The sequence below is a fragment of the Aquarana catesbeiana genome, unplaced genomic scaffold (genome assembly GCF_042186555.1).
Source record: "Aquarana catesbeiana isolate 2022-GZ unplaced genomic scaffold, ASM4218655v1 unanchor228, whole genome shotgun sequence".
In the NCBI taxonomy this organism is placed as follows: domain Eukaryota; kingdom Metazoa; phylum Chordata; class Amphibia; order Anura; family Ranidae; genus Aquarana; species Aquarana catesbeiana.
In genome coordinates, this window is record NW_027362655.1 from 2543147 (window position 1) to 2563813 (window position 20667).

Here is a 20667-nt window from a genome sequence, read left to right on the forward strand (position 1 = left end):
TTCTTCGCTGCGCGAGCTCGCGGGGACAGGGGCACTTTAAAAAAATTTTTTTATTTTTTTATTTATTTTATTTATTTTTGTACTTTATAAATTGTGTTTTAAATTTTTTTTTTTTTTTTTACTTTTATTGCTGTCACAAGCAATGTAAACATCCCTTGTGACAGTTAGGCTCTGTTTCCACTAGTGCGACTTTTCATGCGACTTGGGACTGAAAAGTCGCATGACAAATTGTTTCCCATGATTTCCAATGAGTACCGTTCATATCTGTGCGACTTCAAGTCGCAGCGACTTCAAAGTAGTCCTTGCACTACTTTGGTCCCACTTTGATGCGACTTGAGGTCCATAGATACAGGCATTGCTTCAAATCGCGGTAAAAGGTCGCGGTAAAATCGCGGTAAAAAATCGCGGCAAAATCGCGCGACTTTGGGGACGCACTAGTGGAAACATAGCCTAATATGTGGTGACAGGTACTCTTTATGGAGGGATGGGGGGTCTAAAAGACCCCCCATCCCTCCTTTACACTTCAAAGTATTCAGATCGCCGAAAACGGCGATTCTGAATACTGTGTACTTTTTTAAATTCGGCGCCATTGGCAGCCGAGTAAACGGGCAGTGACGTCATGACATCGCTTCCGCGTTTACAGCAAGAAGGCTGGAACGAAGCCGCTCGCAGCTTCGTTCCAGTCCGCCCCCAGCCGCCGAAGGCGGCGGAACGGACACCGGGCCTCCCGATCGCACGGGAGGCCCGGTAACAGCGGCGGGAGGAGGGGGGGGATGTCCCCTCCCGCTCCTCCGGTATAACAACCGAGCGGCTTTTAGCCGCATCGGTTGTTATACTCGGGTAGCCGATCGCCCGCTGAAAACAACGGTACTGGGATGATGCCTGCAGCTGCGGGCATCATCCCGGTATAACCCCGGAAAGCCGAGTACGCATATATGCGTTCGGTCGGCGGGAAGGGGTTATACTGGACTTTATTTAGCACATGCGTTTATATTGTACATTGTCATTGAATTCAATACACCTCGAGGGTTGTGTGGGATCCCTGATGTACAGGAAGACAGGACTTCAGTGAGGAACATTTCCCTCACTCGGGACTGTAAAGTCTCTTCTCCCTGTGTGAGATCTCTGATGTTTGTTAAGATTGGACTTCTGTGAAAAACATTTCCTACACTCAGGACAGGAATACGGCTTCTGCCCCGTGTGAGCTCTCTGATGTGTGTAAAGATCAGTCCTCTGTGAAAAACATTTCCTGCACTCAGGACAGGAATACGGCTTCTCCCCTGTGTGAGATCTTTGATGTCTGTAAAGATCGGACTTCTGTGAAAAACATTTCTTGCACTCAGGACAGGAATACGGCTTCTCTCCCGTGTGAGATCTCTGATGTGTGTAAAGAATAGACTTCACTGAAAAACATTTTCCGCACTCAGGACAGGAATACGGCTTTTGCCCCGTGTGAGATCTCTGATGTGTGGAAAGATCAGACTTCTGTGAAAAACTTTTCCCGCACTCAGGACAGGAATACGGCTTCTCCCCTGTGTGAGATCTCTGATGTCTAGAAAGATTGGACTTCTGTGAAAAACATTTCCCGCACTCAGGACAGGAATACGGCTTCTGCCCCGTGTGAGATCTCTGATGTGTGTAAAGATCGGACCTCTGTGAAAAACATTTCCCACACTCAGGACAGGAATACGGCTTCTCCCCTCTGTGAGATCTCTGATGTCTGTAAAGATGGGACTTCACTAAAAAACATTTCCCACACTCAGAACAGGAATACAGCTTCTCCCCCGTGTGAGATCTCTGATGGGTGTAAAGATCGGACTTCTGTGAAAAGCATTTCCCGCACTCAGGACAGGAATGCGGCTTCTCCCCTGTGTGAGATCTTTTATGTTTGTAAAGACTAGACTTTTCTGAGAAACATTTCCCGCACTCAGGACAGGAATATGGCTTCTCCCCCGTGTGAGATCTCTGATGTCTGTAAACATTGGACTTCTGCGAAAAACATTTCCTGCATTCAGGACAGGAATACAGCTTCTCCCCCGTATGAGATCTCTGATGTGTGAGAAGATCGGACTTCTGTAAAAAACATTTCCCGCACTCAGGACAGGAATACGGCTTCTGCCCTGTGTGAGATCTTTGATGTGTGTACAGACCGGACTTCTGTGAAAAACATTTCCCGCAGTCAGGACAGGAATACGGCTTCTCCCCTGTGTGAGATCTTTTATGCCTATTAACAAGGAATTTAGACTGGAAACACTTCCCGCACTCAGTACAGGAATACGGCTTCTCCCCTGTGTGAGTTCTTTTATGTACATTAAGATTGTATTTAGAATTGAAACACTTCCCACACTCAGTACAGGAAAACCTCTTATCTGTTGGAAGGACGGCACCGTCCCTCACAGTCTGAGGTTCCTCAGGATAAGAGGAATACGATGGTCCATCTACACTGTGTGGTGCCGGATGGACATTTGAGGTAGTCGGGTTTTCTCCTGGACTATACTGTGTGATGTCCTCATCTTCTACTTTACAGTCTGGAGACAAAGTGAGACAATCCTCTGAGGTTTTCCTCATCTCCCGTCCATCTACTAAAATAGAAATAAAAAGATTATTACTAGACATGAGCAGATTGATTCCCCTAAACCAGGACTCCGCCCACATCAGGCAGCTTTGTCTCTGAGGATCTTACAATTCCCCCCTCAAGGTATCTAGTAAATGGGTCCTCTGTAGGGCTGCAACTAATGATTATTTTCATAATTTATTAGTTGGCCGATTATTGTTTCAATTAATCGACTAATTGGATAAAAACATCAAAAAAAGGTTGGTGTATAATTTAGTTAATATTCTTGAATATCTATATGCAGCGGTAAATATAAATATCCAGATATATAGTTGTATATTTAATCCACTCTGAGAATAACAGACAGATAGATGTATTATTAGAGGGAGAATCTGCTACATATCAGAATCAGAGATCAACATTATTAAAATGTAAAAGACGCTGTTTTGCAGATGATCAGACAGGAGTGTAATATAATATGATGGATGACAGACTCCCTTGTCATAGACAGGTAGGTGGGTACAAGCTCCCTGCACCTGATGTCACTTATGCTGGCCGTACACAAACTCATTTTTCTTTAAAAAAAACATTCATCCAATTTTCTAACTATTAGTGGGGTCAAATCGGCGTTCATTTTCTACCACAGTGAGAGGAAAATTCGAAGGAGCAGAACAGAAAACTTTTCTTGATCGAACAAATTTTTAAATCATGTATGTGTTTTTTGCTCAGAAGTTACATTCATTTTAAAATTGAATGTTAAAAGCAAGTGGAATTTTCTAACTACACTCGTCCATTCATCGAATGTACAAATAATTTTCATACAAATATTTGTGTGAATATTCTCATCCAAAAAATATATCTTATATCATATATATAATAATAAATATACCCAGAAGTAGGATATATGGGGATTTTACCTGGGAGTCACACATGAAGCTATAAGAGGGGAGGGTGGGACTTTTATATTAAAGTAATACTGAAAGCTGAGGCTTTTTTTCATGGATATAACAATTTTAAATATAATGCACAATACTAGTAAACTTTTACTTTATGTAATAGTAATGCCTTCTATTACCTCCAGTCTATCAGCCTCCACCTTCTCTGGTTTCAGATGCTGATCTTCCCTGCACAGAGACCTTAACCACTTGCGGACCGCCCGCCATCATTAATTTTTTTATATATAATCTTTATTTTAATTTTCACAAAAAAAAAGGGGGAGACATACAATAAAAAGGGGGAGGGGGGGGTTATACAACAAAGAGGTAATAAACCTTGAATCACCAGTCTGCAACATTAGTTTCAGAAAGCTCTTTTGTACACAAACATGTAAGCATCATAAGATTCCATCTTTTTTATACCCGTACTACCTGGGAGATTGTGCGTGGAAACCAGGGTACCAAATCAGGGCTATACACCCACAAACAGTATTATGAGCAATGCACCAATTGTGACATGGGAATAAAACAGAAAAACAAACAGAAACAAAAACAATCAGCACTTTATCTGAAATTAGAAGTATTATTAGAACAAAGATTCCATGGGTCTGTATTATGCGGGCCTCAACCTAAAAAAAAAGTTATATGAAAACTCTTACCGTGAGGGACTCTGGCATCATTAACCAATACAGAGTTTAGAGGTAATAAACTATGGCACTTGTGCCACTTTAGAGGAGTATTGGATCCAGGTGGCCCATATACTGTAAAACTTTTCGTATCTGTCCTTGCACTCTGCCATCCATTCCTCTGCCGCCATGATATTATTGACAAGACAAATCCAGTCAGATCATCCAAGGACATGAGACAACTTCCAAGTGCCTGGCTACAGTTAAAAGGTGGGGCAAAACTGATTTTCGGTAGACGCTAAGAGGCATGGATGGCACGTGAAGTGGGGAGTCACTCATATCAATGTCCAGTATAACCTTTATCTTGGCTTTTATGTCTTTCCAAAAAGGCTGAAGCCTGTGGGAATTCCCACCATATGTGTAGGTGGGTACCATGTAGCCCACAACCCCTCCAACAGACATCGGGGACTGCCGGGTAAATTCTAGCCAGTGCCGCTGGAACTCTGTACCACCGGGTCAATAAATTAAAGCTATTTTCTCTTTGTGTCCACAGAGTACTTGTGGGTAAGGTTGTATTAGTGATCCAGTTGTGTCTCCGTGAACGTATGCTGCAGGTCCCTCTCCCACTCCCGTATATAGACCGGCCTACTTCGAGACTTAGCAGACTAAAGCATCTCATAAAGCACTGAGATAGAGTGAGGGACAGGGTCTGCAGATTTGCAAAATTTCTCAAACAGCATCAGGGAGGTCGGGGGTCTAATGGTATGAGGTAAACTATGAACAAAATGATGCAACTGTCTGTAGCGCCACTCATCCATCGGAAATCAACCAAACTGAGAGCGGAGCCAGTCCAAGGAGACTAAGCCCAGTTCATGTATGAACCTTCCACACCCCGTCTCTCCAACCTTTGCCCACATGCGAAAATAGGAGAAGTGTTTCCCAAGGGTGCAAGTGGGTAGCCAGGCAGCGACAGCAGCCCCTTAGCATTCAAGGTGTCCCACAACCAGCCGCAACACATGGACAGAGACAGGGAACACAAAGTCTAAAAGGCCCCGACATTCGCATGGGAGCCACGGAGCATGAGACAGGTTGTGTCCCGCTAAAAATTTCTCAGGATTTGGTGGCGGTGTGGTGTTGCCAGTCTAATATCTCCTGCAAAGCAATCACCTCATAATACTTCTGCATGGAAGGAACCCTAAGGATCCAGCAGAGTGCGTAATGTTCCGACAATGCCAGATAAACTTTAAAAACGGACTGTTGATGGCCCAGAAAAAAAACCTGGGTAGTGAAATAGGCGCCATCTGAAAATAGAACAGTATTCTCAGCAGGACATTAATTTTTAGGATACTGACTCGGCCCATCCAGGAAAAGGTAGTCTGATCCCATTTCAGTAAGTCCGCTTTAATTGTGGAAAGCAAGGGGGCATAGTTACAGGTATACAACTGTGAAAACTCGGCCGGGAGAAAAATCCCTCCCCAAATATTTTAATGAAGAATTATACCAGGTGAAAGAGAAAGATCTTGCAGTTGGGAGCTCATAGTAGGAGGGATAGCAAGAGGGAGAATTTACGACTTGCCATAAATAATTTTAAACTTAGAAAGGGAGTGAAATCTCCGTAACTCAGCCATTATGTTGGGAAGGGAAATCAGTGGGTCCGCGACATAGACTAGAACATTGTCGGCATACGCTGACAGCTTATGTTGCGTTGTCCCCACCTTAAACCTCTTAATTATAGGGTTTAGCCGGACCATATTTAACAGCAGTTTTCAGGGTAAGGGCAAATATAAGCGGGGACAGGGGGCACGGCCTTGTGCCCCTCCCAAACAGACGCCAGCCCCATCTCCCCCATCAAGTTCTCCTTGAAATAAAAAGAAATAGTATCCTAGACCCACTTCTGAGCCACAGCATCATCTAGCAGGTTTTCAGTTAGTCGCAAAGTCCATTGTCGTACATCAGGAGACAAAGGGGCAAGGGAGATGGAGACAGGTGCATGATAAGAGATGGTAAGTGATCCAATGGATGCACCAGAGAGTGACTCCAGAAAGTGTTGGTCCACCATCATAAGGTCTATACGTGTGTACACATTATGTGTGGCGGAATAGTAACTAAAATCCTTCATGGTGGGGTAGAGCACTCTCCAGTGGTCAACTAGATGATGAGCATGTAGGGATTTACAAAAATGTTTGAGACATGCAAAGGAGTGTGTGGAACGACCAGATGAGGTATCTATCTGCGGGTCACGACTAATGTTGAAATCCCCCCCACGACCAATTGTCCCTTCACGGAACATGGAGAGAGTCCAAGACCCTATCCAAGAATGTCAACTGCCGTGTATTCGGCACATAAAGGGATACGTGTGTAAGTTACGTGCAAACAAGGTACCTTTCAGGAAGACAAATCTGCCTTCAAGGGTCAATGTAATTAAATAGGGGAACAAAAGGGCAATATTTATGTATCGCAATCGCCACTCCGCCAGATTTTGGTCAGGGTGAATTGCTGAGATACCACTGGTTATAGAGGCGTGTGGGAAGGCGGTAGACCGAGTCAGGTCGAAAATGCATCTCCTGCAAGAGTAGAATGTGTGCCCCCAGTCTCTTTGTCTCAAGCCACAACATTATATGATACAATCTTCAGGGAAGCCATAGCGTTTCAGCAGGCAGTGTAGCATTGGGGACCCAGGGATGACGGAGAGAGACCTACAGCAGACCGATCCAGAAACTAATGAGTGCCGAGGAGACAAAGTGCATAATTAAGATCCAACAGAGTAAAAAAACACATCAGATATAAAAAACAGATCGCCAAAGGGGCGAATAAAGAACACTGGTATCGACGGTGCAGGGGCCCGGCCCCAGGCCAAATGGCCCAAAAAGGGGAGATAGCTGCCATATCCCAGCTATCCTCTTCAATGGCAGACGGTCCTCTTTCAGATAAAAGTGGTCTCCATGGTGGATTCACCACGAGATCGGGGGCAGGAGAGGAGCCCCCCCTCCTGCCACACTCCGGTTGTCTCCCCTGCTTACCGAACCTGTCTGTAGCGGCGGGGACAATCGCGTCCTTTCCGCTGTGAGGCTGGATGCCAAGTAAGGGAAAGATGACCCCAACTCAGCTCCATAAATAAATTCTCCTTTAAGACCATTGAGCGGAAGTGACGTTTGACGTCACTTCTATCCAATAGTCTTAAAGGGGAATCTTTTTTATTTGCAAAAAAAAAAAAAAAGACATACATACATACATAATATATATATATATATATATATATATATATATATATATATATATATATATTTTTTTTTTATTGCATTTAAGTGTAAATGTGAGATCTGAAGTCTTTTTGACCCCAGATCTCACATTTAAGAGGTCCTGTCATGCTTTTTTCTATTACAAGGGATGTTTATAAAAGTGGCCCAAATTTTTTATTTTATTTTTAAAACGACAGTGAAAAAAAATTTAAAAAAATTAAATAAATAAGAAAAAAATAAAATAATTTAAAGCGCCCCGTCCCACCGAACTCACGCACAGAAGCGAACGCATACGTAACTTGTGCCGGCATATGAAAACTGTGTTCAAACCACACATGTGAGCTATAGCCGCAATTGTTAGAGCAATAATTCTAGCACTAGACCTCCTCTGTAACTCAAAACTGGTAACTTGTAGAAATTTGTAAAGGTCGCCTATGGAGATTTTTATGGGTCAAAGTGTGTCGCCATTCCACGAGTAGGCACAATTTTGAAGAGTGGCATGTTGGGTATCAATTTACTCGGCGTAACATTATCTTTCACAATATAAAAAACATTGGGCTAACTTTACTATTGTCTTATTTTTTAATTCAAAAAATGTGTATGTTTTCCAAAGAAATTGTGCTTGTGTAAGACCGCTGCGCAAATACCGTGTGACAAAGTATTACAACTACCACCATTTTATTCTTTAGGGTGTCTGAAAAAAAATATAAGTTTGGAGGGTTCTAAGTAATATTCTAGCAAAAAAAATTATTTTAACTTGTAAACACCAAGTCTGAAAAATAGTCTAGGTCCTTAACTAGTTAAAGTAATTGTAAATGTTGTTTTTATTTTTTTTAAACAAACTTTGTCATTTTTACCTGCTCTGTGTAATGGTTTTGCACAGAGCAGCCCTGATTCTCCTCTTCTGGACCCCCCCCCCCCCCAAGGGCACTTCTGGCTCTTCCTGCCTTCAGAGTGCCCCTATAGGAAACCGCAAAGTAAAGTATAGAGTTATAAAGCAAGATTTAAAAAAGTCTGCATTTAGAATCACTTACTTCCTTCTCTTGCCCAGGACTACATGTCCCATGAGGCATTGTTCCTCATGCATTCAAGTTCTCAGGTATTTACTGACATGTATGGATGGTGTACCGAGCTGTATTTTCTGATATTTAAAGAAATAATGCATTCTGTATGCAGGCCAATTAATCGACTGACCAACTAATCGATTATGACAGTAGTTAACAACTATTTTTATAATCGATTATAATAGATTATGACGATTAGTTGTTTCAGCCCTACATCTCTGAATCTCCTACCCGTTCATTTCTTTATTCATGGACCTTAGTCAGAGAGTGAGGAAACAACAAGAACTGTCTTTTATAGGAGTGACAGTGATGAGGGGATTATAGGACGAGTGTCCCCACCCCCCTCTATCACTCATTGCCATCTTCCCAACACAAGAAGTCCTGCAATTCCTTATTCAGTCCATGATTTAGTCATGAATAACAGCGGGGCTGAGCCCCACCAGAGGTCAGAGAGTGAGGATGGGGGGAGAACAACCAAGATGAAGACTGGACTGATCCTGAAGACCACCATCATTGGGTTATTGACTCCTCCCTCATTATCACTTTCTGTTTAAGGTTCCAAAGTTTGAGGATGTTATCACATTATTATCAACATGTAAAAGTCTGTGCTCCAATCAAATCATCAGATATAAAATGTCCAGCTGGTAGAAAATGGGTGCAAAAGAAGTCAGGACTATGTAATGTACAACTTATTATATAAGATACAACAGTTAGCAGGAGTCAGGGGTCAGGAGTATGTAATGTAATATAAAATTATACAGTGTAATGGTCAGGACTCATAGTATTGGTATTCAGTAATCAGTGGTAGATACACTTTTTACATGAGACAAGTTGCAGAGGTCCCACACCGCTGCCTCCCATCTCCTAGACTGCACTCAGTGACTTGGGTCTGAGACTATACAGACATATCCCTCCACCCGGCACAGCCAGCAGACAACAGAGCAAGTAACCCTGGGGGAATTGTCTGTCAGATATCTTGCCATACCCGGGTATGGGGCAGAACACAAAAAACATATACCCCAGGTGCCTAGATCGAGTAATGCCTATGGTGAAAATTAACATTTTGCTGCCAGCTGAACCCCAGAATCTCCATAAATCCAGTCTAGATACATAAATTGTGTCTGCAGCACAGAGAAGGAAGATAATCCGAGAGAAATACAGGAATACAGGACGGGGAACACAGCTCAGGAAAGTGACCAGGGGATTACAGGCTGATATCACCCAGTCCTTGCCAGACTCTGGACCAATCAGTGAGCAGTATGGGTGGAGGAATGTATTTAGTGTTAATGACCCACCTGTGCTGATCTCTGTAGGAGTGTCCTCCTCTATAAATGTCCCCGTTATTCCATCCTCCTCCATAGACTGCTGATCATCCCTCACAGATGCCTCTTCTTCTTCTGCTTTAACCTCAACTTTTATATCAATTGGATCTCCATTCTAAATCAAGAAAATGAAAGAGAATATCATCTGTAAGATATAAGCTTCAATATTGTGACATCACATATAAAATCCACACATTGTCTCTATAAAAGTGTGTTTTATAAGCTCCGCCCCACCAACCTTGTAACAGTGAGGGATGGTGTGACCTTCCTGTGTGGAATCCCAGGAATACAGAGGATGGGGACATCTCTCTGGTGGGTTCCTGGTATTAGGTGGCTCCATCATATCCTTGTGTTCTTCTGAAAAGTCCTCCATCACTCCATACTCCTCATCCTCCTCTTTATACTCTTCTTTAACAACAATATTATAATCCCCGAGGTTTCCACTCTAAATATATAATAAAACATTCATTGCAACAAACATGCGGTGTATAAATCAGCTACCAATAATTGTCAATTATCTACCTGATGATGGTGAGGGATGGTGTGATCTTCCTGTGTGGAATACAGAGGACGGGGACATCTCTCTGGTAGGTTTCTGTAGCTGGATGACTCCACCATGGTGTCCTGGTACAGATCTTTGTGTTCTTTAAGATACTCTGACTCCTCCATCACCCCATCCTCATCATCCTCCTCTTTTATCTCTTCTTTACCCTCAACTTTAGACTCTCTCAGGTTTCCACTCTGAATATAGAATAAAAATGACATCAAAGGTAACAATGCAGATAATGTACAGATCCTAATGATACTATCAGTGATTGTTCCTCATCTACCTGATGATGGTGAGGGATGGTGTGACCTTCCTGTGTGGAATCCCGGGAATAGAGAGGACGGGGACATCTCTCTGGTGGGTTCCCATTACTGGATCCATCTGTAGGAAACACACACACTGACTGAATACATTGTTTCTATGTGTTTATCAGATAATGGAGGATCTAGGTGGACCCTCCGTACTGCTCTCTCCTTTACAATAAAGTCTCCTCTTACCCGGTGATGTGAGGGGCGGCTGATTGTCCATCATGACGTCCTTGTAGAGATCCTTGTGTCCTTCTAAATACTCCCACTCCTCCATGGAGAAATAGACAGTGACATCCTGACACCTTATAGGAACCTGACACACACAATGATACAGTCACCATCCAGACACATCCCTTGTCTGTTACTGGATAATGTCCCAGAATTCCCAGCACCGCTCACCTCTCCTCCATCATCTCTCTGGTGACTTCTAGAATCTTCTTTGTATTTCTCTATTCTATCAGGGAGGGAGGTGGAGGCAATGTGATGGTCATATGATCTCCAGACTTCACAGGAGGAAAACTCTAGATCTGAACACAAAGACCAAAATCAAATAATATTCCCAGAATCCTCCTCACCATTCATGTTTCCATTTTATTAAAGCCCCACTTCCGACTGAGGTATAATTTACCCACAAAGGACCCCCACACTATGCAGGTTAAAAAGGTGTTGCAGGCATTCTGACATCATTACATACAACGCAGGACCGACAGTCCCACTTTGCTAGTGAGGATGCCAAGGGTCCGCCCACATCCTAAGAGCATCAGAAAAAAAAGCAGATAGAGGGACATTGGGAGGAGGAGCTGTGAGGTCAGTGTGATGTCATAGGACATATAGACTCTGGATGGAGGGACATTTAGACGGGGAGATTTGAGGGGCCCTCTATATGAGGCTCCTATGCAAACCAAATCATTGTTCCTGGGTGTGTCCTACCTCTCTTAAACTGAAGAATGAACTTTGACCTTTACCATACAGAAATCTGTCAGGAATCTGTGAAAGTAAGCTCTCATGTGATCAGGTGATGTGCGGAGGAACGGAGTGTAAATAGCAGACAATTTTCTCCAGAGCTCCTAATGGTGGGGATGGATTTTGCTGGTGCCAAGTTTCCACCCCCCAGGATCACTGCAGGTGTGGAGAAAAGCTGTGTAAGAGGATATGGAGGAGAGATGAGGAGGAGATCCAGGAATCAGGATAAAGGTCAGGACAAGCAACAGACGAGCGCATCCAAGAGATGAAGCCGGGGTCACTACACAGAAGATCAATAATAAATAATAAAAGTCACTTAGGGTACTTAGGGAACTCAGTCAGGTGATTGCCAGACCGTTGTTCCTAATTTTTACAGACAGTCTATTGACTGGAATGGTACCAGCTGATTGGAGAAAAGCCAATGTAGCACCAATATTTAAAAAGGGCCCAAAATACATCCCTGGGAATTACAGACCAGTTAGCCTAACATCAATAGTATGCAAAGCTCTTGGAGGGGATGATAAGGGGCTATATACAAGATTTTAGTAATAAGAATGATATCATTAGCAGTAATCAGCATGGATTCATGAAGAATCGTTCTTGCCAAACCAATCTATTAACCTTCTATGAGGAGGTGAGTTGCCATCTAGATAAAGGAAGGCCCGTAGACGTGGTGTATCTGGATTTTGCAAAAGCATTTGACACAGTTCCCCATAAACGTTTACTGTACAAAATAAGGTCCGTTGGCATGGACCATAGGGTGAGTACATGGATTGAAAACTGGCTACAAGGGCGTGTTCAGAGGGTGGTGATAAATGGGGAGTACTCGGAATGGTCAGGGGTGGGTAGTGGGGTCCCCCAGGGTTCTGTGCTGGGACCAATCCTATTTAATTTGTTTATAAACGATCTGGAGGATGGGATAAACAGTTCAATCTCTGTATTTGCGGACAATGCTAAGCTAAGCAGGGCAATAACTTCTCCGCAGGATGTGGAAACCTTGCAAAAAGACCTGAACAAATTAATGGGGTGGGCGACTACATGACAAATGAGGTTCAATGTAGAAAAAATGTAAAATAATGCATTTGGGTGGCAAAAATATGAATGCAATCTATAGACTGGGGGGAGAACCTCTGGGGGAATCTAGGATGGAAAAGGACCTGGGGGTCCTAGTAGATGATAGGCTCAGCAATGGCATGCAATGCCAAGCTGCTGCTAATAAAGCAAACAGAATATTGGCATTAAAAGGGGGATCAACTCCAGAGATAAAACGATAATTCTCCCGCTCTACAAGACTCTGGTCCGGCCGCACCTGGAGTATGCTGTCCAGTTCTGGGCACCAGTCCTCAGGAAGGATGTACTGGAAATGGAGCGAGTACAAAGAAGGGCAACAAAGCTAATAAAGGGTCTGGAGGATCTTAGTTATGAGGAAAGGTTGTGAGCTTTGAACTTATTCTCTCTGGAGAAGAGACGCTTGAGAGGGGATATGATTTCAATATACAAATACTGTACTGGTGACCCCACAATAGGGATAAAACTTTTTCGCAGAAGAGAGTTTAATAAGACTCGGGGCCACTCATTACAATTAGAAGAAAAGAGGTTTAACCTTAAACTACGTAGAGGGTTCTTTACTGTAAGAGCGGCAAGGATGTGGAATTCCCTTCCACAGGCGGTGGTCTCAGCGGGGAGCATTGATAGCTTCAAGAAACTATTAGATAATCACCTGAATGACCGCAACATACAGGGATATGTAATGTAATACTGACACATAATCACACACATAGGTTGGACTTGATGGACTTGTGTCTTTTTTCAACCTCACCTACTATGTAACTATGTAACTTGATCATCGGCTGCAGCCAATAGCTTCATCACTGATCTGTGTATTCTGAGAGCGGAGGAGCGCCCCCCATTGTAAGAATACAATAGTTCTGCAGGGAGGATTCCCCCATCCCCCTCCAATGTGTGGATGGGGGAATCGGTTCAGTTTTTTTCACTAATCCCGCTGGCTGATCGATAAAACTGAACCATCTATGACCAGCTTTGGAAGCAAAATATATTAATCATCAACTGATCCCCCTGAAGGGGTTAATTTACATATTACCTCCTCTGCCACCAGATCCTGCAATGTGTCTTCTCTCTACATCTTATCAAATGTAATGTCTGTTAGTACCCGACATCACATCCTGTCTGTATTCCATAGAGACTTCCTGTCTGAGTAGAGGTGAGATCACCACCTTGTGGAGCTCAGAGGAACTGCAGCCCCGAGAAACATCTCATATGCCCCGTACACACGGTCGGACATTGATCGGACATTCCGACAACAAAATCCTAGGATTTTTTCCGACGGATGTTGGCTCACACTTGTCTTGCATACACGCGGTCACACAAAGTTGTCGGAAAATCCAATCATTCTGAACGCGGTGACGTAAAACACGTACATTGGGACTATAAACGGGGCAGTGGCCAATAGCTTTCATCTCTTTATTTATTCTGAGCATGCGTGGCACTTTGTGGGTCGGATTTGTGTACACACGATCGGAAATTCCGACAACGGATTTTGTTGTCGGAAAATTTTATAGCAAGCTCTCAAACTTTGTGTGTCAGAAAATCCGATGGAAAATGTGTGTTGGAGCCCACACACGGTCGGAATTTCCGACAACAAGGTTCTATCACACATTTTCCGTCTGAAAATCCGACCGTGTGTATGGGGCATAAGTGTGAACACGGCCTTGTGCTGTGTGTGTATGTACTGTATATCCTTTCTCTCCTCCCTGAGTGTGTATGAAGAGGCGGAGCTCTGAGTGTGTATGAAGAGGCGGAGCTCTGAGTGTGTATGAAGAGGCGGAGCTCTGAGTGTGTATAAAGAGGCGGAGCTCTGAATGTGTATGAAAAGGCAGAGCCCTGAGTGCATATGAAGAGGCGGAGCTCTGAGTGTGTATGAAGAGGAGGAGCTCTGAATGTGTATGAAGAGGCGGAGCTCTGAATGTGTATGAAAAGGCGGAGCCCTGAGTGTATGAAGAGGCGGAGCTCTGAGTGTGTATGAAGGGGCGGAGCTCTGAGTGTGTATGAAGAGGAGGAGCTCTGAGTGTGTATGAAGAGGCGGAGCTCTGAGTGTGTATGAAGAGGCGGAGCTCTGAGTGTGTATGAAGAGGCGGAGCTCTGAGTGTGTATGAAGAGGCGGAGCTCCTGCTGGAACAGCGATCGGAGGAGGAGTCTAGGAGGGAGATGACAGAAAGCTCAGCAGACTCTCAGGAGTGAGCGAGGAGGATCCAGTTCCTTTGCCATCGGAGGTGAGGAGAGTGTGAAGGATGTTGGTGACTCTGGTAGATGAAAAGCTGGGAGTCATATTGCTCTGGTGAGTGGGGAAGCACTACTAAGGGGGCGCCCTCACCATCACGTGTGTAAGAGGTGGAAGAAGGCGTGGCTACACTACAGCTGGCACAGTTTGGAGCACCGAGAACTTTACACCTTATCAACTTTTCACTGATTGGTGGATTTTTTTTTTTTTTTTATTCAATGAAGTAGATGCAAAGTGGAAGCAGTGGACTTGCAGAGAACACTATATTGAGTACAAAATATTGTATGATTACATGAATTTGCACAAGTTTTTACCTTATTTTGATATAGCAGCAAATATTATAACATTAAAGAAGTAGGTGTAAAGTGGAAGCAGTGGATCTGCAGGGAACATCATCTTGAGCACAAAGCTCTTTATGTTGTATATGAATTTGCACATGGATCAGTTTACTTAATTGATAAACACAATAAGACCAATGAAGTAGGAGTAAAGTGGAAGCAGCAGATCTGCAGAGAATATTATTTGAGCCCCTAGCACTTTATATATGAATGTATCCACATATTTTAGTGTATTTGTGATGATTTATGGTCACACACAATAGGACAGCGCTGTGACACATAATGCTCTTCTAGTTGATAAAGGGAATACTTACCTTTGTTACAGCAGCAGTCCGGTATAAGTTATTTTTGTAGGTATTTGAGTTGTTACACATAGCGCCGGTTTTATTCTATTTATATTGGTGACATAATTGCCCAAATCTGGGGATCAGGAGCCATTTCCACCCTTTACTCTCGGCTGGGGTTCTTTGTATCCATATAACAGATGTTCTACATGACTAAATCTGCCATCAATTTTACTGCAAAATCAAAGGGGCCAAAATGTCTCCCCCCCGAGCAGTAATATATTTCTATCCCCCTTGGTGGGAGTGGAGATGACCCCATCTATAAGGATATACAGTACATAGACAGCACAAGGCCGTGTTCACACTATGAGATCTTTTTCCCGAGTCTGCAGTTCCTCTGAGCTCCACAAGGTGGTGATCTCACCTCTATCCAGACAGGAAGTCTCTTTGGAATACAGACAGGAAGTGATGTCAGGTACAGACAGGAAGTTCCGGGTGAGAGGTGAGTCAGGAGGAAGTAGAGAGAAGACATTGCTGGAAGTGACAGCAGAGGAGGTAATAAGATCTTATTTTCTATTTACACCCAGTAACCCCCCGTCATGTCCGTCCTCTTCCTCCATAGTCACTGTGATGTCTTTTATCTCCAGCAGATGATGATACACACATATATAGTGTGGAAATGTAGAATATATTACAATGAGGGAATTTATGGTCTGTACCACGAGGGGAGTTATTGATGTCAGTAAATGTCGGTTCCAGACATTGTATGTGGGGGGAATGAAATGATAATTAAAGGTAGGGATTAGGGAAGATTTCTGTAAGATTTTACACAGGAATGATCAGCGCCCCTCCAGAGACACTATGATGAGTCTCACAATAGGAGTCTGAAAGGGACTGGATTTTTGGGGATGAGATGGTGAACCTGGAGGGGGGGGGGGGGGGGCAATTTTATCAAAAAAAGTCCCACCAACCACTGGAGTATCTGTGACCAGGACCCTGGGGGTGGATTAGCTCTTCTGCTCCTTATGCTGGTCTTCCCCATTTACTGCTATAGAGGTGTCTATTGCTTCACAGGCACCACAAACTCTGTGGGACTACAGAGCCCAGCACACCTATCATCTACAGCCGGGGTATTTCTGAGTAAGTGCTGCCAGGTTACCCCAGGAGTTGTCTGACACTTTGTTATCAGAAAGTTTTATTGGAACTATTGTGTTGTGGATTCAGATATTTTGTTCATAGTGCAAGCACTGCCCGAATATTTATTATTTGTAGATTAACTCAGAGCATTGAACAATGAACATTCTCTTCATTTTGTGTCCCTGATCACCTCCACACCAGTTATTGTGTCCCTGATCACCTCCACACCAGTTATTGTGTCCCTGATCACCACCACACCAGTTATTGTGTCCCTGATCATCTCCACACCAGTTATTGTGTCCCTGATCACCTCCACACCAGTTATTGTGTCCCCGATCACCTCCACACCAGTTATTGTGTCCCCGATCACCTCCACACCAGTTATTGTGTCCCCGATCACCTCCACACCAGTTATTGTGTCCCTGATCACCACCACACCAGTTATTGTGTCCCCGATCACCTCCACACCAGTTATTGTGTCCCCGATCACCTCCACACCAGTTATTGTGTCCCCGATCACCTCCACACCAGTTATTGTGTCCCCGATCACCTCCACACCAGTTATTGTGTCCCCGATCACCTCCACACCAGTTATTGTGTCCCCGATCACCACCACACCAGTTATTGTGTCCCTGATCACCTCCACACCAGTTATTGTGTCCCTGATCATTTCCACACCAGCTATTGTGTCCCCGATCACCTCCACACCAGTTATTGTGTCCCTGATCATCACCACACCAGTTATTGTGTCCCCGAACACCTCCACACCAGTTATTGTGTCCCCGATCACCTCCACACCAGCTATTGTGTCCCCGATCACCTCCACACCAGTTATTGTGTCCCCGATCACCTCCACACCAGTTATTGTGTCCCCGATCACCTCCACACCAGTTATTGTGTCCCCGATCACCTCCACACCAGTTATTGTGTCCCCGATCACCTCCACACCAGTTATTGTGTCCCTGATCACCACCACACCAGTTATTGTGTCCCCGATCACCTCCACACCAGTTATTGTGTCCCCGATCACCTCCACACCAGTTATTGTGTCCCCCGATCACCTCCACACCAGTTATTGTGTCCCTGATCATCACCACACCAGTTATTGTGTCCCCGATCACCTCCACACCAGTTATTGTGTCCCTGATCACCACCACACCAGTTATTGTGTCCCCGATCACCTCCACACCAGTTATTGTGTCCCTGATCACCACCACACCAGTTATTGTGTCCCCGATCACCTCCACACCAGTTATTGTGTCCCCGATCACCTCCACACCAGTTATTGTGTCCCCGATCACCTCCACACCAGTTATTGTGTCCCCGATCACCTCCACACCAGTTATTGTGTCCCCGATCACCTCCACACCAGTTATTGTGTCCCCGATCACCACCACACCAGTTATTGTGTCCCTGATCACCTCCACACCAGTTATTGTGTCCCTGATCATTTCCACACCAGCTATTGTGTCCCCGATCACCTCCACACCAGTTATTGTGTCCCTGATCATCACCACACCAGTTATTGTGTCCCCGAACACCTCCACACCAGTTATTGTGTCCCCGATCACCTCCACACCAGCTATTGTGTCCCCGATCACCTCCACACCAGTTATTGTGTCCCCGATCACCTCCACACCAGTTATTGTGTCCCCGATCACCTCCACACCAGTTATTGTGTCCCCGATCACCTCCACACCAGTTATTGTGTCCCCGATCACCTCCACACCAGTTATTGTGTCCCTGATCACCACCACACCAGTTATTGTGTCCCCGATCACCTCCACACCAGTTATTGTGTCCCCGATCACCTCCACACCAGTTATTGTGTCCCCCGATCACCTCCACACCAGTTATTGTGTCCCCGATCACCTCCACACCAGTTATTGTGTCCCCGATCACCTCCACACCAGTTATTGTGTCCCCGATCACCTCCACACCAGTTATTGTGTCCCTGATCACCACCACACCAGTTATTGTGTCCCCGATCACCTCCACACCAGTTATTGTGTCCCCGATCACCTCCACACCAGTTATTGTGTCCCCGATCACCTCCACACCAGTTATTGTGTCCCCGATCACCTCCACACCAGTTATTGTGTCCCCGATCACCTCCACACCAGTTATTGTGTCCCCGATCACCACCACACCAGTTATTGTGTCCCTGATCACCTCCACACCAGTTATTGTGTCCCTGATCATTTCCACACCAGCTATTGTGTCCCCGATCACCTCCACACCAGTTATTGTGTCCCTGATCATCACCACACCAGTTATTGTGTCCCCGAACACCTCCACACCAGTTATTGTGTCCCCGATCACTTCCACACCAGCTATTGTGTCCCCGATCACCTCCACACCAGTTATTGTGTCCCCGATCACCTCCACACCAGTTATTGTGTCCCCGATCACCTCCACACCAGTTATTGTGTCCCCGATCACCTCCACACCAGTTATTGTGTCCCTGATCACCTCCACACCAGTTATTGTGTCCCTGATCAACTCCACACCAGCTATTGTGTCCCTGATCACCTCCACACCAGTTATTGTGTCCCTGATCACCTCCACACCAGTTATTGTGTCCCCGATCACCTCCACACCAGTTATTGTGTCCCCGATCACCTCCACACCAGTTATTGTGTCCCCGATCACCTCCACACCAGTTATTGTGTCCCTGATCACCTCCACACCAGTTATTGTGTCCCTGATCAACTCCACACCAGCTATTGTGTCCCTGATCACCTCCACACCAGTTATTGTGTCCCCGATCACCTCCACACCAGTTATTGTGTCCCCGATCACCTCCACACCAGTTATTGTGTCCCCGATCACCTCCACACCAGTTATTGTGTCTCCGATCACCTCCACACCAGTTATTGTGTCCCCGATCACCTCCACACCAGTTATTGTGTCCCTGATCACCTCCACACCAGTTATTGTGTCCCTGATCACCTCCACACCAGCTATTGTGTCCCCGATCACCTCCACACCAGTTATTGTGTCCCTGATCACCTCCACACCAGCTATTGTGTCCCCGATCACCTCCACACCAGTTATTGTGTCCCTGATCACCTCCACACCAGCTATTGTGTCCCCGATCACCTCCACACCAGTTATTGTGTCCCCGATCACCTCCACACCAGTTATTGTGTCCCTGATCACCTCCACACCAGTTATTGTGTCCCTGATCACCTCCACACCAGCTATTGTGTCCCCGATCACCTCCACACCAGTTATTGTGTCCCTGATCACCTCCACACCAGTTATTGTGTCCCCGATCACCTCCACACCAGTTATTGTGTCCCCGATCACCTCCACACCAGTTATTGTGTCCCCGATCACCTCCACACCAGTTATTGTGTCCCCGATCACCTCCACACCAGTTATTGTGTCCCCGATCACCTCCACACCAGTTATTGTGTCCCCGATCACCTCCACACCAGTTATTGTGTCTCCGATCACCTCCACACCAGTTATTGTGTCCCCGATCACCTCCACACCAGTTATTGTGTCCCTGATCACCTCCACACCAGTTATTGTGTCCCTGATCACCTCCACACCAGCTATTGTGTCCCCGATCACCTCCACACCAGTTATTGTGTCCCTGATCACCTCCACACCAGCTATTGTGTCCCCGATCACCTCCACACCAGTTATTGTGTCCCTGATCACCTCCACACCAGCTATTGTGTCCCTAATCACCTCCACACCAGTGCAGTGTTGCCCCTGACTGCCACCTGTACCTACCCTGACCTGTTTATTGATTGCATTTCTGTCTGCTGCCTGAAAACATCCTTTGTCTGCTTGTTGACCGTATCTCTGCCTGCATTCTGAACTGACCCATCTGCACATCCCACACACTACATTCCTGCAAGACACCACACCGGTGAACATGACATTCATGGGGGCAGCCATGTACCCATAGACCAGGCTTGCTTGGCTTATAGGAACTGGGACTGCTATAGGTGATGCTATACTAAGCTATATTCCCTGATCACTGGTTCAGAGGTGACCATTACACTACATTGGCCTTTACACAATTTGTTGATTTG

The 20667-nt window shown here is 45.1% G+C and overlaps 1 protein-coding gene across 1 annotated transcript in view; it reads right to left on the bottom strand.

Annotated features, from left to right (window-relative positions):
• Positions 1 to 981: 981 nt before the first annotated feature.
• Positions 982 to 20667, bottom strand: part of LOC141121646 (uncharacterized) — a 142302-nt gene continuing 122616 nt past the window's right edge. The window contains exon 11 of the mRNA XM_073611320.1: positions 982 to 2204. Coding sequence (XP_073467421.1) covers positions 1066 to 2204 — 1139 coding nt within the window. The 3' untranslated portion in view covers positions 982 to 1065. The remainder of the gene's footprint in view (positions 2205 to 20667) is intronic.